A 17475-nucleotide genomic window follows, 5' to 3' on the forward strand; every position below is an offset into this window, starting at 1 on the left:
TGAGCATATCACATATGTGTGATTAGTGGGTGAGGTTTCTTCTTTGTGACCTCCCCAGATTCTCACTGCATGTTGTTTTTGATTTACTTATTGTTACCTTTTCTTATTACCATTTTTATGTCAATTTTCATGCTAAATAAAATAAGTTTTCCTGTCCCTCTGTTCCCTCCTGCCTCTTTTCTCAAGCACCAAGAAAGCCCAGGCACAAGTCTTAAAGGGCCTAGCAGTGGAGACGGGCATTATCACCAGTGAGGGCTCCAGCTTCAGACAGGGATACTAATGAATCAATCACTGGCTTTTATTAAGTGTCTCTTCTCTAAAAGCATAGCTCTCCCTACAGCCAGATGGCCCTGGCTCTGTGCTGCTGAAGGTCATCAAGACCCTGTCACTAATTGCTCTTCTTCCTGGTAACAAGTGGAAGAAGCAATTTTCAAATTGTTTTTATTGATCATAGGGCCGTTTCTCCAGAATACTACTCTCTATAAAAAGAGGGATATAATTATTTCCAGTTAACATTGTCAAAACACTTCTGTAGAGGAAGGCAGTTTATACAGTGGTTAGAAGTACGCATTTGGAGTCAACAGCCCTAAGGGTGAATTCTCGGCTCTATCCTTTACTAAATAGGGCAAGTCACTTAAATTCTTTGAACCTCAGTTTTTCTTTCTGCAAAATGGAAATAATATTACTTCATGGAGCTGATACAAGGATTAAGTTAGTAGAGATTAATTAATACAGAGTAAATAGTTAGCCTTAGAAGGTACTGTTTTTATTATCATTGCTTAGCATTATCAAGAAAGTCATCTACCTGTCTCTCTTAAGGCCAACCTAATATATTTTAGTCTATTTCTTGCAATTCTCCTTTCTCCATACAAGTTCTCATTCTTCAAAGGTAAGGCATGATTTTGGTTTCATGAATAATTTGACTCTCACCGTTCACAATTATATGATAAAATTAAGGCTAAAACAAATTGCATTCAAGAAGGAGGGGACGTATTTTTATAGCTGATTTATGTTGATGTATGGCAGAGACCAACACAATATTGTAAAGCAATTATCCTCCAATTAAAATAAAAATAAAAGAAATTGCAGTTGACTTCTGGTTTTCATCTAGCCTTCTTCAATAAGGTGACTATTTTCATTGCAGAATGATGAAGTGGAGTTTGTCCGAACTGGTTATGGTAAGGATATGGTAAAAGTTCTTCATATTCAGCGAGATGGAAAATATCACATCATTAAGGAAGTGGCAACTTCAGTGCAACTTACTCTGAGCTCCAAAAGAGAGTACCTGCATGGAGACAATTCAGACATCATCCCGACAGACACCATCAAGAACACAGTTCATGTCCTGGCAAAGTTCAAAGGCGTATGTATCATTCTTCTTCTTAGATGCTGCCTATCTGGATGGAGAATTCACTGTACTACAGTGTGAGGACAGTATTTGCTTATTTCAAGTTCCCTGTACGTTTTAACTTTATTTTTACATTTAAGCCATTGGAAAAAAGATTTCTTTTCTATTCTAAAATTGTCAGCTTTACAGAAAATTTTGCTTTTTAAAAACTCGCCACTTTATTTGCTTTTCTTTTTTTGTTCCCACTTTGTTCTGTTTCCTTGGTTTTCAACTCAGCACAAGTAACTGTACTTTTCAAAAGGGTCTTGGAACTAATAGAATCTGATTTTTTTTTTTGGCACTTTACCTCAGGTTTCTCTAAAAATTGTGAGTGAAATTGTGCTGGGTGACCACCAGATTTCTGGGCAATTCAGAATGATTTTTTATTCACTAAGATGTCCAAAAAGACAAGAAATGTAGACTAGAAAGTTTCTTTTTCCACGATTTTGCATGAAATCCACACCTATAGTGCATGAAATGAACAAAGTAATTGAAAGATTATTTCTGCAAGGCTTGTCTCCACCCTGATCCTTTCTCTTGCTAATCAGAATGGCCCAGCAAGCATAGACAGGGCTCTGGAAAAAGGCATTGCTTTCTTTAAAAATAAATTGAAAACAAGCTTTTAGTACTGTGTTTAAGAAGATGATTGGGTACCACAAATTCTTATATGTCCTGTACTATGTGAGAGATACAGAAAAGTGAAGGAATGGACCTGGATGTTAAAAAAAATTTAAATTCATTCATTGTACGTAGTGACCATAATTTCTTATCCAAACCAAGATACTTTTGAGAGTGCAATAGGATGCTTATAAACATCAGATATGAAACAAAACTATCCTGGAAACCTGTATCGTCTACCTTAATTGTAGGCAAAACCATAAATAATCTGTAGACTGAACTAGTACCATAAAATAGAGATTAATATGAAGAATTTGGGTGGAAGTAGGGAGCTGCTTTATGGGGGTGGAGAGTTGGAGATGGTCTATAGAAGGCATGTTTGCAAGGAAGGAAAGCTGAAGTGACCTTTCCTTAACATTTTTCCTGGGAAAACTGGGAGGTCTGTTTGCCAGCCTCTTAAAGAGAGCAGAGTATTTTGGAGTATCCTGTGATACTCTTGCTGGCATGGGTGATGACTGAGCTCATCTTGAGGAGAATTTGAATATTCAATTACTTTTTGCTCATCCATTGATGGACAGACACATCCTCTCCGGCACACATTTTTCTTTTAAAAACAGGGTAGTCTCACCTGGTGATAGTGATCCATTAACTTCACTTAGGGGCTCATGTGAAAAACTGGGATAAAGAGATAAATTCATCTCTAAGATTCTTTCTAAGTCTTCATTTCTCTGATTCTAAAAAACCACTTGATCAGGAAAGAGAGTCCCATGATATTTAAAAATTACTTTCAATTGGGTCAAGTATTGCTGCTCATTCACATTTGTTTCTCTTTACAGATCAAAAGCATAGAAACTTTTGCTGTGAATATCTGTGAGCATTTCCTTTCTTCTTTTAACCATGTCATTCGAGTTCAAGTCTACATAGAAGAAGTCCCTTGGAAGCGTTTTGAAAAGGTTGCCTCACTTATTTGTGTTCTCAGTTTAATTAAAGACATTGGCTTCATGTCATATGCTGAAATTTTACTGGAAACAATCTTTTTTTTTTTCTAATTTTCAGAATGGAGTTAAGCATGTCCATGCATTTATTCATACTCCCACTGGAACACACTTCTGTGAGGTTGAACAGTTGAGGAGTGGTGAGAAAATGTTTTTCATGTTTGATTCTGCAATAGCAATTTTAGTTTTTTTTTTTTTTCTTCTAAACAACTCTGTTTATCAGCACCAAGGAGAACTGTAGAGAATTTTGAACTCTTTTAAATCTGAGATGGGAATGAAAGTTGTGACCTTGGATTACATTAAAGAACTATCTGCTTTTTATCTTAAAAGTATAAAGATGAAATAATACCCTTTGCAACAAATCTGGTGGTTGAGTGGGGTCAATCATTTTTATTGCATGATCTTTAGGTGAGGGGGAAAAAAAGACTCAGGCTGACAAAAATCTCATATCTCTGAAATTTCTGACCAGTGCTTTTTATACCATACAAAACTATGATTATAATAACTTTATAGGAAATACCTAGAAAATAACAATCACGTTTCCTTATTTTGTCCTAATGATAAAACCATTGATATTATTATAATTACAATAAAATAAGCTTCATTTAAAATAGCAGTGACAATTATATAGTTCTTTCTGTTTAATAAGAAATCTAAACATTAACCATGGAACATAATTACAATATAGACCTTATTGGTGCTGATGACTAGACGTAGCAAAGTATGTCTTCCACTGATTTGTTGAGGTTGTCAGAACAGAGTTCAATAATTGTCCAAAAGTTGGACTGCTGCTGCTGCTGCTAAGTTGCGTCAGTCGTGTCCGACTCTGTGCGACCCCATAGACGGCAGCCCACCAGGCTCCTCCATCCCTGGGATTCTCCAGACAAGAACACTGGAGTGGGTTGCCATTTCCTTCTCCAGTGCATGAAAGGGAAAAGTGAAAGTGAAGTCGCTCAGTCGTGTCCGACTCTTCGCGACCTCATGGGCTGCAGCCTACCAGGCTCCTCCGTCCATGGGGTTTCCCAGGCAACAGTACTAGACTAGATCACCTCTAAGAACTGTGGAGCCACTATGGTAGAAATGTCCCTATCCTAATAAAAAATAAACTTTAGTGGTCATTATAAATTGAAAGTTAGGACTCTGAAGTTTTTCTTTTCTCATCTCTCTTTTCTTTCTTCTCCTCTCCTTCTCTTCCCTACTTGCTTCTTTCATTTCATTTCTTTTACTTTCTTTATTTTTCTTTCATCTCTAGCTCTCTTCACTAAGAATTTAAGGTGGTATTTTGTAAACATCATAAATATCTTTTAAAAGGTTAGTAATATATAAGTGCCTCTTATTCTGAGTTCTACTGGATACTGCCTTCCCTTAGAAAGTCCTAGTCATTTAATATTTTAATCATTTAATGTTTTCCCTATCTGTATTAAATTCTGGACACAGCCAGGGCCTTCTCAGTGTTTGATTAATAGTTATGAAATTATTATTATATAAAGAAGATTGAATAACTAGTTGTTAAGTTGAGAAGATAGTGAGTTTTTAAATCCTCCAAATGTGAAAAGGTTGGTTTGGGCCTTAATGTGCTGTGCTAGCAAGACTGGTGTAACTAGGGGATTCCTGGTGGTCAAGTGGTTAGGACACCACACGTTCACCATTGAGGGCCTTGGTTGGATCTCTGGTTCACGAGCTAAGATCCTAAGCTGAACAGCATGGCCAAAGAAAAAAAAACCCTGGTGCAATGAGGCAGTTTTTCATGATAGTTAAGTCTATAGTTCTTGCAGACTAAGATGTTTTGCTTCCTTTATTGCTTTCCTATTTTAATTTTTTAAATGTAAACCATGTTTTACATTATAGTTTAACTTACAATGTTGTGTTAGTTTCAGATGTACAGCAAAATGATTCAATTATACACACACACGCACACACATATATATGTATATATATATTCTTTTTCAGCTTCTTTTCCATTAGAGATTATTTAAATGCAAGATATTGAATATAGTTCCTCATGCTATACATTAGGTTCTTGTTTATCTATTTTATTTGTAGTAATGTATATATGTTAATCCCAAATTCCCAGTTTATCTTCCTCCCACAGCTGCTATCCCCTTTGGTAACCATAAGGTCAGTTTCTATGTCTGTGAGTCTATTTCTGCTTTGTAAATAAATTTATTGGTATCTTTTTTTTAGATTCCACTTGTAAGTGATATCATATATTTGTCTTTGTCTGATCTACTTCACTCAGTATGATAATCTCTAGGTTCATCCATGTTACTGCAAATGGCATTATTTCATTCTTTATTATGACTGAGTAATAAATATTCTTTATCCATTCATCTGCCTATGGACATTTAGGTTGCTTCTATGTCTTGTTGTTATTTTTGTTGTTGTTGTTGTTTGGTTGCTAAGTCATGTCCAACTCATTTGTGACCCCATGGACTATAGCCCACCAGGCTCCTCTGTCCACAGGATTTGTAGGTTTCTTTTTCCTTCTCAGGGGATATTCCCGACCCAGAGAGTGAATCTGAATCTTCTGCACTGGCAGGAGGAATTTTTTTTAACCACTGAGCCACCAGGGAAACCCTTCCATATCTTGGCTATTGTAAACAGTGCTGGATAAATGTTGGAATGCCAGTATCTTTTCAAATTAGAATTTTCTTTGGATATATGCCCAGGGGTGGGATAGCTGGATGATATGATTAATTCCTTTCTCTCTACAGACTCTCTGGTATTTATTATTAGTAGACTTTTTAAGTAATGGCCATTCTGATCTGTGAGAGTGATACTTCATAGTAGTTTTGTATTTTTCTAAAATTAGCAATGTATGTATATGTGCATGCACAGTCACGTCCAGCTCTGTGCAACCCCATGAACTGTACCCTGCCAGTCTCCTCTGTCCATGGAATTCTCCAGGCAAAAATACTGGAATGGGTTGCCATTCCCTTCTCCAGGGGATCTTCGCAACCCAGGGATTGAAACCAGGTCTCCTGCCTTGCAGGCAGATTCTTTACTGTCTGAGCCACCAGAGAAGCCCCAAATTAACAATATTGTGCATCTTTCATGTGCCTATTGGCTGTCTGTATGTCTTTTTCTGAGAAATGTCTCTTTAGGTCTTCTGACCATTTTCTGATTGCGTTGTTTGCTTTTTCAGATTAAGCTGTATAAGTTATTTATATATTTTGGAAATTAATCCCTTGACATCTCCCAGTCCATAGGTTGTCTATTCGTTTTGTTTATTGGTTTATTTGCTGTGCAAAAGTTTTCAAGTTTAATTTGGCCCTATTTGTTTATTTTTCTATTTGTATTACTCTAGGAGATGAATTAAAAAAAAATTCCTGCAATTTATTTCAAACAGTGTTCTGCCAATGTTTTCCTCTAGGAGTTTTATAGTATCTGGTCTTACATTTAGGTCTTTAATCCATTTTGAGATTATTGTTTGATTATGGTGTTAGAGAACGTTCTATCTTCAATCTTTTACATATAGCTGTCCTGTTTTCCCAGCACCACTTATTGAAGAGACTATCTATTCTCCACTGTAAATTCTTGTCTCTTCTCACAGTCTTTATTTTAAAGTCTATTTTGTCTGATATAAGTATGGCTACTCCAGATTTCTCTTTTAAAAGTTTTATTTATTTATTGGCTGTGCTGGGTCTTCATCGCTATGCACAGGCTTTCTCTAGTTGTGGTGAGTGGGAGCCACTCTTCTAGTGTGTGAGTTCATTTAGTGTGTGTAGTGTGAGTTCTCATTGTGATAGTTTCTCTTGTTTAAGAGCACAGGCTCTAAGTACACGTGTTTCAGTAGTTGCGGCACACTGGCTCTAGAGCACTGGCATGGTAGTTGTGCGTGGGCTTAGTTTTCCCACTAAGGCACGTGGGATCTTCCCAGACCAGGGATCGAACCCATATCCCCTGGGCCAGCAGGAGGATTCTTAACCACTGGACCACCAAGGAATTCCCTCCAGCTTTCTTTTGATTTCCATTTTCATGAAATACCTTTTTCTAATCCCCTCACATTCAGTCTATGTTTATCTCTAGATCTGAAGTGAGTCTTTTGTAGGCAGCACATATATGGAAGCTGTGTCTTTACCCATTCAGCCAGTCTATATCTTTTGGTTGGATCATTTAGTCCATTTATGTTTAAGGCAATTATTGGTATATATGTTCCCATTGGTTTCCCAGGTGTCTCAGTGGTAAAGAATTTACCTGCCAAGCAGGAGATGTGGGTTTGATCTCTGAATCAGGAAGATCCCCTGGGGAAGGAAATGGCAATCCACTCCAATATTCTTGCCTGGAATATCCCATAGACAGAGGAGCCTGGTGGGCTGCAGTCCATAGGGTCTAAGAGTCAGACATGACTTAGCAACTAAACAATAGCAGCAGTAGCTTATTCCTATTGTCATTTTATTAATTGTTTTGGATTTGTTTTTGTAGGTGTTTTTTCCCCTTACTTCTTTTGTTCTCTTCTTTTGTGATTTGATGACTATCTTTAGTATTATGTTTGTATTTCTTTTTCTTTTTCTGTGTGAATATCTATTATAGATTTTTGTTTTGTCGTTACCATGAGGCTTTTGCACAGCAATCTATCTATATAGATAGGTATTTTGCATATGTACTCTCTTCCCCTCATGATTACTGTTTTTGATATTATTTTCTAATCTAAATATTTTGTGTATCCCTTAACTTCTTACTGTGGATACGAATGAATTTATTACTTTTGTCTTTTAATCTCCCTACTAGCATTTATTACTTTTGTCTTTTATTCTCCCTACTAGATTTCCTACTTTTATTCTATGAAAACTGAAGTGTCTTTGAACTTGAGCTCTACTACTAAATGGGCTTCCCTGATGGTTCGGATGATAAATCTGACTGCAATGCAGGAGACCTGGTTTCAGTCTCTGGTTTGTGAAGATCCCCTGGAGAAGGGAATGGCAACCCACTCCAGTATTCTTGCTTGGGAAATCCTATGGACAAAGGAACCTAGCAGGCAGTCTTTGGGGTCACAAAAGTCAGACACAACTTAGTGACTAAACCACCACCACTTAATAACTTTGTGACTGTTAGCACATTAAATACACCACTTCAGTGTTTTTTAATTTGTAAGATGAGAATAACAATGTCTACCTCAGCAATTATCCAGATAATTAAAGGAAATAAATGTTAATTTAAAGCATTTAGTATAGTCCCTAACATATAAGAAGCACTCCTTGAAAGAAAGCTGTTATTATTATTATTTTGAACGATTATAGAGATCCAGGGAAGGTTTTTGTGAATATATGTGTACATTTGGGTAATTCTGACCAAGATTATGGTGAACTGGCTAGAGAAATAGGACATAGGGAAACATTTGGAGACTTGTTGCAGAGATGAAGTAATGATATAGGCTGACCTCAGGCAGTAGAGGCAGAGATGGAGGGACTGCAGAAGCTGAGGGACATTATGTAAGGCATTTTTGAAGTGTGCTTAATAGGTCTGTGTAGTTGCATAGGGATGCAAGGTTAGAAAAAAGGAGGGGTTAAAGTTACCATAAAGTCAGGAGCCTGGGAGTGTGACTAAGAAGAATACGTGTAATGAGGAAGTTTCTGGAGGAAGCTGGTGAGTTTGGAAATAAGGAAAAGATTTGGAGACTGATAGTTGGTGAAGCCATGGGAAGAAGGACTAATTCAGAAAAACATATAAAGTGAGAAGAGGAAAGTTGGAGACAATGGTATTATGGAAGCAAAAGGAAAAGTACATTTCAAGAAATGAGGGATAGTTATTGGGGTAACAGAATGCATAACAAGTTGGCTTATATGCAGTGGCTTCCTACACAAAGTTTACTGCTATGTGTCAAAGTCAAGTTCACTGTGTATGTGTGTGTGTTGGGAGGGTGCTCTGCTCCAGGAATTTACTCAGGAACCCAGGTTGATGCAACCAGACATTTTAATCCTTTCCTTTCTGGATCACCTTGAGAATGGATCTCCATACCAGACAAGTGGAAGAAAAGAGCTTAGAGAAAAAAATGGAGGAGGCAAAACCACTCAAGCATAGCACCAGCCCTGAAAGTAGCACAGAGCACATCAAATGAAGAGAATCCAATTACACAACCACACCTGAAGGCTGGGAAATGCAGTCTAGCCAAGGACCCAGGAAGAAGAGAAGCTGCCCATGGTTTCTGCTACAGGAATGTTAAGAAGTTTGGCTTGAAAGGAGATTGAAGAGATTGTGCAGTTTGGCAATTCGACATCATTGGTGACCTCCCTCTGTAAGAATAGTTAGCAGAGCCCTGGAGGTGGAAGTGGAGTGGCCAAATATAGGGCTCAGCTGATCAAAGAAAGAAGACAGGCTGCTCTTCACACCCTGTTCTTTCTAGGAATTACCAAGAGCTATCATCAGCTTGCATGCTAGTCACCTGGCTGCTGCAGGGTGGGAAAACTTATCAGCAGAATCAGGCCCAAAGCTTTTTCTTTCTGCAGAAAACTTCAGGGTGTTGCGATCACTGTGGCGACGTTCCCAGAGCTCCAGCTTGACTGTCTAGAGCCCAGTAAACCCTGCCCCCCTATAGCATGTGGGGCTGGCAGGGATTGGAAGGGAGGAGGCATCTGCTGCCTGGGTGTGTGCAGTATGTGTGTGCACACGTCCCTGAGTGTGCATATCTTCCTGTGTTGTCTATTTGAAGATGATATTCGTACTCTGTCCCTCTTTGGATTTTTGGTAACAAAGTTTAACTCTTAATTTGCTTATTTTCCAAGAGCTAAAACCGCAGATATCATTAGGCGATTCAGTGTACAATCATTGTCATAAGAAATGCCCTTACATAGGCTTAACTGAAGAAAATAATTATTATCTGACACACACACACACTCCAGTTCACATGCTGAAGGCTAATGTTTTTTGTTATTTAGTTGCTAAGTCATGTCTGAATCTTTTGTGACCCCATAGACTATAGCCTGCCTGGCTCCTCTGTCCATGGGATTTTCCAGGCAAGAATACTGGAACGGGTTGCCATTTCCTTCTCCAGGGATCTTCGCAACCCAGGGATCAAACTCATGTTTTCTGCATTGACAGGCAGATTCTTTATCACTGCACCAGCAGGGAAACCCAAAGGCTACTGTTCAGTCAGTTCAGTTCAGTTCAGTTCAGTTCAGTTCAGTCGCTCAGTCGTGTCCAACTCTTTGCGACCCCATGAATCGCAGCACGCCAGGCCTCCCGATCCATCACCAACTCCCAGAGTTTACCCAAACTCATGTCCATCGAGTCAGTGATGCCATCCAGCCATCTCATCCTCTGTCGTTCCCTTCTCCTCCTACCCCCAATCTATCCCAGCATCAGGGTCTTTTCCAATGAGTCAACTCTTCTCATGAGGTGGCCAAAGTATTGGAGTTGCAAACCTCTAAATAAGACTTTCGGTGGGGGAGCTGGCTAGAGTCGTGAGAATTCTGCCCCCTTGAACACATATACTTAATCATACATTCAACCTACAACTTTCCCCAGCAGGATATATAACTGAGTTTCTCCTAGTGGACTGGATTCATTTTTATTGATTGAACAAACATTTAGAGAAAGCCCACTGAATCTGAGGAACCTATTTTAGACCCTGAGAATTGCTGTAAAACTCCCACTACTCTATTGTTTCCTACTGTATCTTTCAAAGTTACATCACGAAGTGTACTTTTAGCTGTTTCAGAGTCTCCTAGTTCCATGGGGGAATCTGGAAGAGAGAGAAATTTTTTCACCAAAGGGATGAGGGTGGGTGTTATGTTTGTGACTTCCTGAGCTCTGAGAGGAGAGCAAGGCTCTACACGTGTGGCGCAGGCTGTGGTGTAGGCATTATATGGAACCTAATCTTCCGAACTCTTTCTCTCATGAGTCTCTGTGAACTGCAAGCTTAGACAAGCCTTGAAGTCACTAGGATGGTTAAGTCACTAATTTAAGCTAGTTGAAATAAGCAGAACATCCTGCCAACACACACACACACACACACACACACACGCACACACACTATTTGAGTACATAATTCTTTAAGCATCAAATTTCTCCCAATCTGACACTAATTATAAGAATGCAACTAAAGCATAACCAAATCAAGGAATGAAAGATAAAGAAGATATTTCAAATAAGAGATAGTATCTTCTAGTGGTGAAAAAAAAATCTACTGACATGGGGACTGGCAGGGGTAGGAAGATGGTTTTAAGGAAGTGGGGAGATGAAACTGAAGTCCAGAAGAAGAGATTTAAGAAGTGTCAAGCAGGGCAGATGGAAGAGAGGAGAGAGGAAAACGGGAGACTCAAGACAGAGAGGACCACTGCCAAGAAGTTAGCTTGTGTCATTCTGATGTCAAGACTAAGGCACTCATCAGTTATTTCAAATGAAAATTGCTTGGCAAGCACAATATCTTTTAAAAATCATCTTGAGGATCACTTAGCTGTACAAAAGCCCAGTTAACGTCCTTCCGTGGGGTGATGTCATCTCTCCTCATCCAGAACTACACACAGAGAGCTTTCACCCTCCCTTCGTGAGCTCAATGGACTCTTAGAGGCAGATGATATTCAATTGATCTTCACTTGTTCTAGCACTTTACAGGTTTGAGGCTTTCTACTAGAATTATTTAATATAGTTTTAAAATAGCCCCCTTTTAGCTATTTGTGTCCTTTTCGGAGGTGTTAAATGTGGAAGCAATTATCCTTTTCATGACAGGATTTTTTTTTTTCTTGTCTCAGTAAAGCTTTGCGCTTTGTGACACCTGATGCCTAGTTAAGGAATCGGGCTTTTTTTCTATTAATTTGCAGTGAGTTTCTTTCCCTTAGAGACCTGAAGGGGTAGGATGTATGCTTCTCTGAGAGATAAACCACAATCTGTTAAGTGTGTAGGAGGACACTAAAAGCTGGAAAAGATTATGTTCTAGCAAAGGAAAATGTGGAAATCTTCCTTTTGTGTTACTCCATAAACATGGCAGAAAGGCAAAAAAGAGCTGATTAAGTGGTTTCATGGGAAGTAACCTAGAAAAGGACAGTCTTTGGGGTTGAATTATTTCTTGTTCTTCTAAATTGGAATCTTTTTTAGAGTGTGTGAAGTATCATATTTTTAGTTGATGGGCCCATGAATTTGAAAGGCTCAGGTTCCTACTAGTGTTCAGTAAGCTGGGGCACCGCCAACAGAAAAGATAAAATAAGCTCCCACATTTCATCAAGGGTGTCTGATGTGTGCCAGGAGAATTTATTTTTCACATTCAAAGAGAGTAAGTTTTTGTTGTTGTTGTTCATAGAATGATGAGCATACCAACGTAGATAGTTTGCGGTCTGCCTAAACCGTGGCAGTAGTGAACTGTCTTGGAGAATGTAAGATATTTTATACTGCATGAAACTGAAGCCAAAATATATTAGAAAATACAACTGCTTTCTCCATTTTCAGATTCTAGTGAGAAAGTAGATCATTTCAAAGTTGCCTAGCAAACTGACACTCCCCAAAGATTAACAAATATCATCCCAGGGCCAGAGGCAGATAGGAAATGGTATGTCAGAAGGAGTTTTCAGAACTCAATGAGCCTTTGTGAAACATAAGCAGTATTTACAGGGGGTTGAAGTCAGTTAGGGCAAAATCATTTTAGTAACTTCTGTAGAGCATTTCCAATAGGGCAGCCATTTTACTGAGTCCTTTATGTGTACCATCTTAGACATCTATCACCTCTTGGAAATAGTTATGATTATCATCTTCTGCAAATGAAAAAATCAAGACAGAGAGAGGTTAAGTAATTCTATCGGGGAAATACTGCTCATAAACACGGGAGGAGAAGCATGAAGAGCACTAGAATAGAATTCAAGGGATCAGAGTCCCAAGACTATGGACTCAACTGTATGGAACACAGAATCTCAAAATCCTTTTATGACTGAGACAGTTGAGGGGTCCAAGTCTGGTTGGCTCACAGAGATGCTGGTGATCAAGGCCATCTATATATGAAAAGTGGAAATGGATAGAGTTTGCTTTCGGTTTCTCTTGCCTTCTCTTTACCCACTTTCAAGGGTTCCCACCACTTGTTCTAACCGCACTCCTGATTGCAAATTGAAGTCTCATTTCAGAGGATTTTTTTCTAGGAGGGATTACTATTGGAAGTAAATTATGATACCAGTTTATAAAGGATTAAAGGAGTCACTCCTTTAAGGGGTCTTGTTATTTCAATAGGAAATTTTTGAATGATAAAATATTTTCAAAACACATAGGGATCATTTCTAAAAGTGATGCTTCATTTCAAACCAATGGGGATGGTATTTTTCAACTAGGGGCTCTGTCTGAAGTCCTCAAAGCACATTGTGGAATGGTGGTGGCAACTTTCTTGTCTCTTGGAAAGTCCTCTTTTATTATAGAAATGGAAAGAGAGAATTGAAGGAAGGAGGAAACATTTTGAGGGTGGGAAGTGATGCAAAAGGGGGAGGAAAAGCATGAAATCTCATAATGGGGTGGTGAGTTCCAACTCCACCTCTGCTAGTGTCTAGCCATGTGACTAGAATGCATGTTGGCAGTCAGGACCTTCTCAGTCAGTGTTGATGCCCTCCCTCTCTATCCCTGCCATACTGTCTGAGAGCTGAGAGGAGGGGCCAAATCAGGAAGGGAAATGCTAGAGATTGATAGAGGAGAACTGTCTAGAAGAAAAAGACACTAAGTTTGAGGCTAAGTTGTTAAGGTGAATCAATGGCATTCCATTCATTCATTCATTTAACAGATATTTATCGATTGCTTCTGCAATTCTCTTGGGTCTGAGACTAGACTCACTTGGATTAGCTCTACACTGCGCTTTGAAATGCTGATTTTGCAGCATTGTGTCTTTATACACTTAGAATCTGATAAAGCCAACAAACTTAAGATATTAAGTCCAGGTAGTCTCTTGATCCTTCTTCAAATAAAGCTTCCAATGAGAACTTCGGAATGTTAAACAAATACCTTTTTCTGTCTTACCACATTATCCTAGAATACTCTGGCCAGAATGCTTATTTAAGCTGCACATATTTAATCAGCAGATCTACCACTAACCGTGGCCCCTGCTCTCTCTGGTAGGTACACACATGTGGTTGGGAAAATATCAAAAATATAGCCACTTGTTTACCTACTTGTGAAACTCCACAGTTCCCAAGTTAACCACAGCAATTGAAATCACATAGGATGATGTAAACTATTGGATTATTAAGAGCTGTCCAGGATTTTAATTGACAATCATGGATTACATTCTTGTTCTTCAACCAGGGCCATGTGTGTGATGATATACCTCCAGCTTTTGACTTAAGATTATAGGTCAAAAGGGGTAGATATTAGGACTAATTTCAAGATCTAAAAGAGGTTGACCTTAGCCATTCTGCTTTGACTATGCTATTGGGAGTTTGCACCCAACTGCTCCCTGAGTATACAGGCCTCACCAGCCTGCACATACAAAATAAGGCCATGATGATGTGAACTCCTAAATTTCCCTGGCCTTGTATTTCTCCTATTACCAAACTGTTGTACCTCTCCAGCCCAACTCTCCCACCTTCTCCCAGCCTGGAGGGCTGTCTCACAGGGGCTCAGGGAGAAGCCTGCACCCACTGAGAACAACTGCTGCCTCACAGCTCTGTCCAGCGTCTGCTGTGCCAGTTACTACTGCTCCTTGGCAAGAAAGCTTCTCTCCATAGACATTGTGTCCTGGGCTTCCCAGTCTGAAGCCTGGTGCCATGTTCTTTTCAGGCTACACCAAATTGCTGGAGCTACAGTGTGTTCCACAGAGAAAAAGAAAAGCTCTTCCCCTCACTAACTCAGTACCCTACCTGTCACCTGGGCCCTGAGCTAGAACTACCTGGCATAAGCAAACAAGGTTTTCAGATTTTTGCCTCTCTCCCCACCCCCTTTCCAATTCACCTCATGAGGTGATGTCAGGGACTGCCAGAGAGACATATCATCTCCAATATTTTCAACTCTGCCCCCTCTTCCCCAGGTCCCCACAAACCAACTTTGCCCCTTCTCAGTTCAGCCAAAAGCTAAAAACCTTTGTGGGGTCCACGTACGCAATCTATAACTTATGGATCACTGGTCTCATCTTCCCAGTCTCCATTTAGGCTCATTCAGGCCCATGCTGCTACCCATTCATAAAATTGTCTGGTTTTGCTGGGTTCATAAACACAGGAAACTGAGGGGTCTGGTGGTGACTGGAGCCATTCGGCAGTATAGACAGCCCACATGAGAACCACCCCCAGTTGAAGGCATCACGGTGCTGGACAGAGGAGCTGCTTTTGAGGAGTTTATGAACTCTTTCCAGCATGACTGCCTGCTGAGTGAGATGGAGCTCAAAATGTGGAAGGTTATTTGGCCTAGAAGACACACTAGCATGTAGCTGAGAGAAAGGTTCCTGTGGGCTTCAACACAGCATGGAGGTTTAGTCTCTGCCCTTCAGTTCTCTTAGGGCATGAGAAGGCAGGGAGTTGTGGAATTCAGATAGGGGGAAAGGCACACCATCTTCATCACATGGACTTCAGAGGAGACCAAGAGACAGAACGCTCGGGGAGTGATGTTGCTCTTCGTACAGACACAGTGTGCCATGTTTTAACGACCCCAGAATCCTCAGGGCTAGGCAGTAAGAAGGCACTGTTTCCTTTATGACTTCATCCCCTCTTACCTTTTGACTTAAAACAGGACCTCCAGTCATTCATTCTGGAATCAAAGACCTCAAGGTCTTGAAAACAACGCAGTCTGGATTTGAAGGATTCCTCAAGGATCAGTTCACCACCCTCCCTGAGGTGAAGGACCGGTGCTTTGCCACCCAAGTGTACTGCAAGTGGCGCTACCACCAGGGCAGAGATGTGGACTTTGAGGCCACCTGGTATGAAGAAGTGCTGGGTCTGGCATGGTGCAGGTAGTGTCCGCCCGCTTTTCCAGGGGCCTAGGAGTCTTCAATCTGAAAGAGAAGCTTGGAAGCCATGTAGTTCAACCTCCCCACTGTAAGAAATCCCTTCTGATGGATAACAGAAAGAACACTGGTCTTACTCCAAGTTAGTAAACTTGCGCTTGAATCTTAGATGCTCTTAGCTATAACAGCCTTAAGTGGACCGCCTGATTTCTCTGATTGTCTCTTTCCTAATTGACTAAATCAGTAGTACACAAACATGATTGGATAGCAGAACCACTTGGAGGGTTTGTTACACTGCAGCTCACAGAGCCCATCCCCAGAGGTTCTGATTCTGTGGCCTGGAATGGGGCCTGAGAACTTGCATTTTCTAACAAACTCCCAGGTGTTGGCCATGCTGCTGGACCAGTGGCCACACTTCCAGCATCACCGGATCAAATGAAGATAGTGGCCTTGTCACTTCATAGCAGATGCAAGGAGAGCTAAACCAGGCTGACCAACCTCATCCCAGTCTGTCAGAGGCTTTCTTGATTTTAACACTGAAGGTCCCATGTCCTAGGAAACCCCTTGGTCACAGTCAAATTGGCCACCATAGGTCAAACTCAAAACAAGATGACAGTTACAGAAGCATCTTCTAAATGATAAATTCTTTAACATTGTAAAGGAATGACTTTTATTTTAACATCCTCGACAAGCAGTGATTAGACCTCTGAATTCCCAGTTTGCTTTTGGCCAGGTATTACATTCCTTTGTCGAAGTTCTAATTGTTAGAAACTTGTATCCTGTGATGAGCTAGAATCTGCCTCCGGTAGCTTCCTCCCACGAGCGGAGTGTTGCTCTGCTCCTTTTATTATATGCTAGGTTGGAAATGCTTGAAGAGAACCTCACCTCAGTCTTTTTTTTTTCCTCCTTTTTTCAAGTATTACCTACGGGCAGCAGTCTGATGTATTTATGTTGAAATGAGTATGAAATTGAGATAGTCATGGTACCAGTTGGGCCTCCCACTAAGGAGAAGAACTGAAAGTGGATCATTTAACTTTTAAGCTCAGATTCCTCACAAACCGGGATAATAATAATAGGAACTGCCTCAGGTCCATTGAGAAAATTTAATGAAGTAATCACATAAAGCACTTTGCCTACAGCCTGGCATGGTAAAAACCCCTGAAAAATTCAGAAATTCAAGCAACCAGCCAAGCCAAGCAGTACAAAGTTTAGAATATGAGGAAGTCTTCTTCATAAATTCTTCAAGCATGGAGGGAAACTTACCCTGCAATGCCCATTGAGCCCTGGTGCCAGATTATGAAGATAGCCTAGTTATGCTCAATATGTCTGTTGACTGGTGTGTGTGTGTGTGTGTGTGTGTGTGTGTGTGTGTGTGTAAGGAAATGAGAAGTTAGGGTTTTTTTTTTTCTTTTTGGCATTATAATATATTCCCGTGCTGTGCTAAGTCACTCTGTCATGTCTGAGTTTTTGTGCCCCTGTAGACTGTAGTCCACCAGGCTCCTCTCTCCATGGGATTCTCTAAGTGAGAATACTGGAGTGGGTTGCCATGCTGTCCTCCAGAGGATATTCCCAACCCAGGGATTGAACCCGCATTTCTTAGGTCTCCTGCATTGGCAGGCGGGTTCTTTACCACTAGAGCC

General features: G+C 40.1%; 1 protein-coding gene across 1 annotated transcript in view; it reads left to right on the forward strand.

The window, feature by feature from the left end:
- LOC145506151 (uricase) overlaps positions 1-17475 on the forward strand; it is a 30619-nt gene that overhangs the window by 8528 nt on the left and 4616 nt on the right. The window contains exons 2-5 of the mRNA XM_081490124.1: positions 1145-1363; positions 2842-2958; positions 3062-3140; positions 15622-15808. Of these exons, the coding sequence (XP_081346250.1) occupies positions 1145-1363; positions 2842-2958; positions 3062-3140; positions 15622-15808 (602 nt within the window). The remainder of the gene's footprint in view (positions 1-1144; positions 1364-2841; positions 2959-3061; positions 3141-15621; positions 15809-17475) is intronic.

The sequence above is a fragment of the Giraffa tippelskirchi genome, chromosome 5 (assembly GCF_054371585.1).
Source record: "Giraffa tippelskirchi isolate mGirTip1 chromosome 5, T2T-mGirTip1v1.2.pri, whole genome shotgun sequence".
NCBI classification, from domain to species: domain Eukaryota; kingdom Metazoa; phylum Chordata; class Mammalia; order Artiodactyla; family Giraffidae; genus Giraffa; species Giraffa tippelskirchi.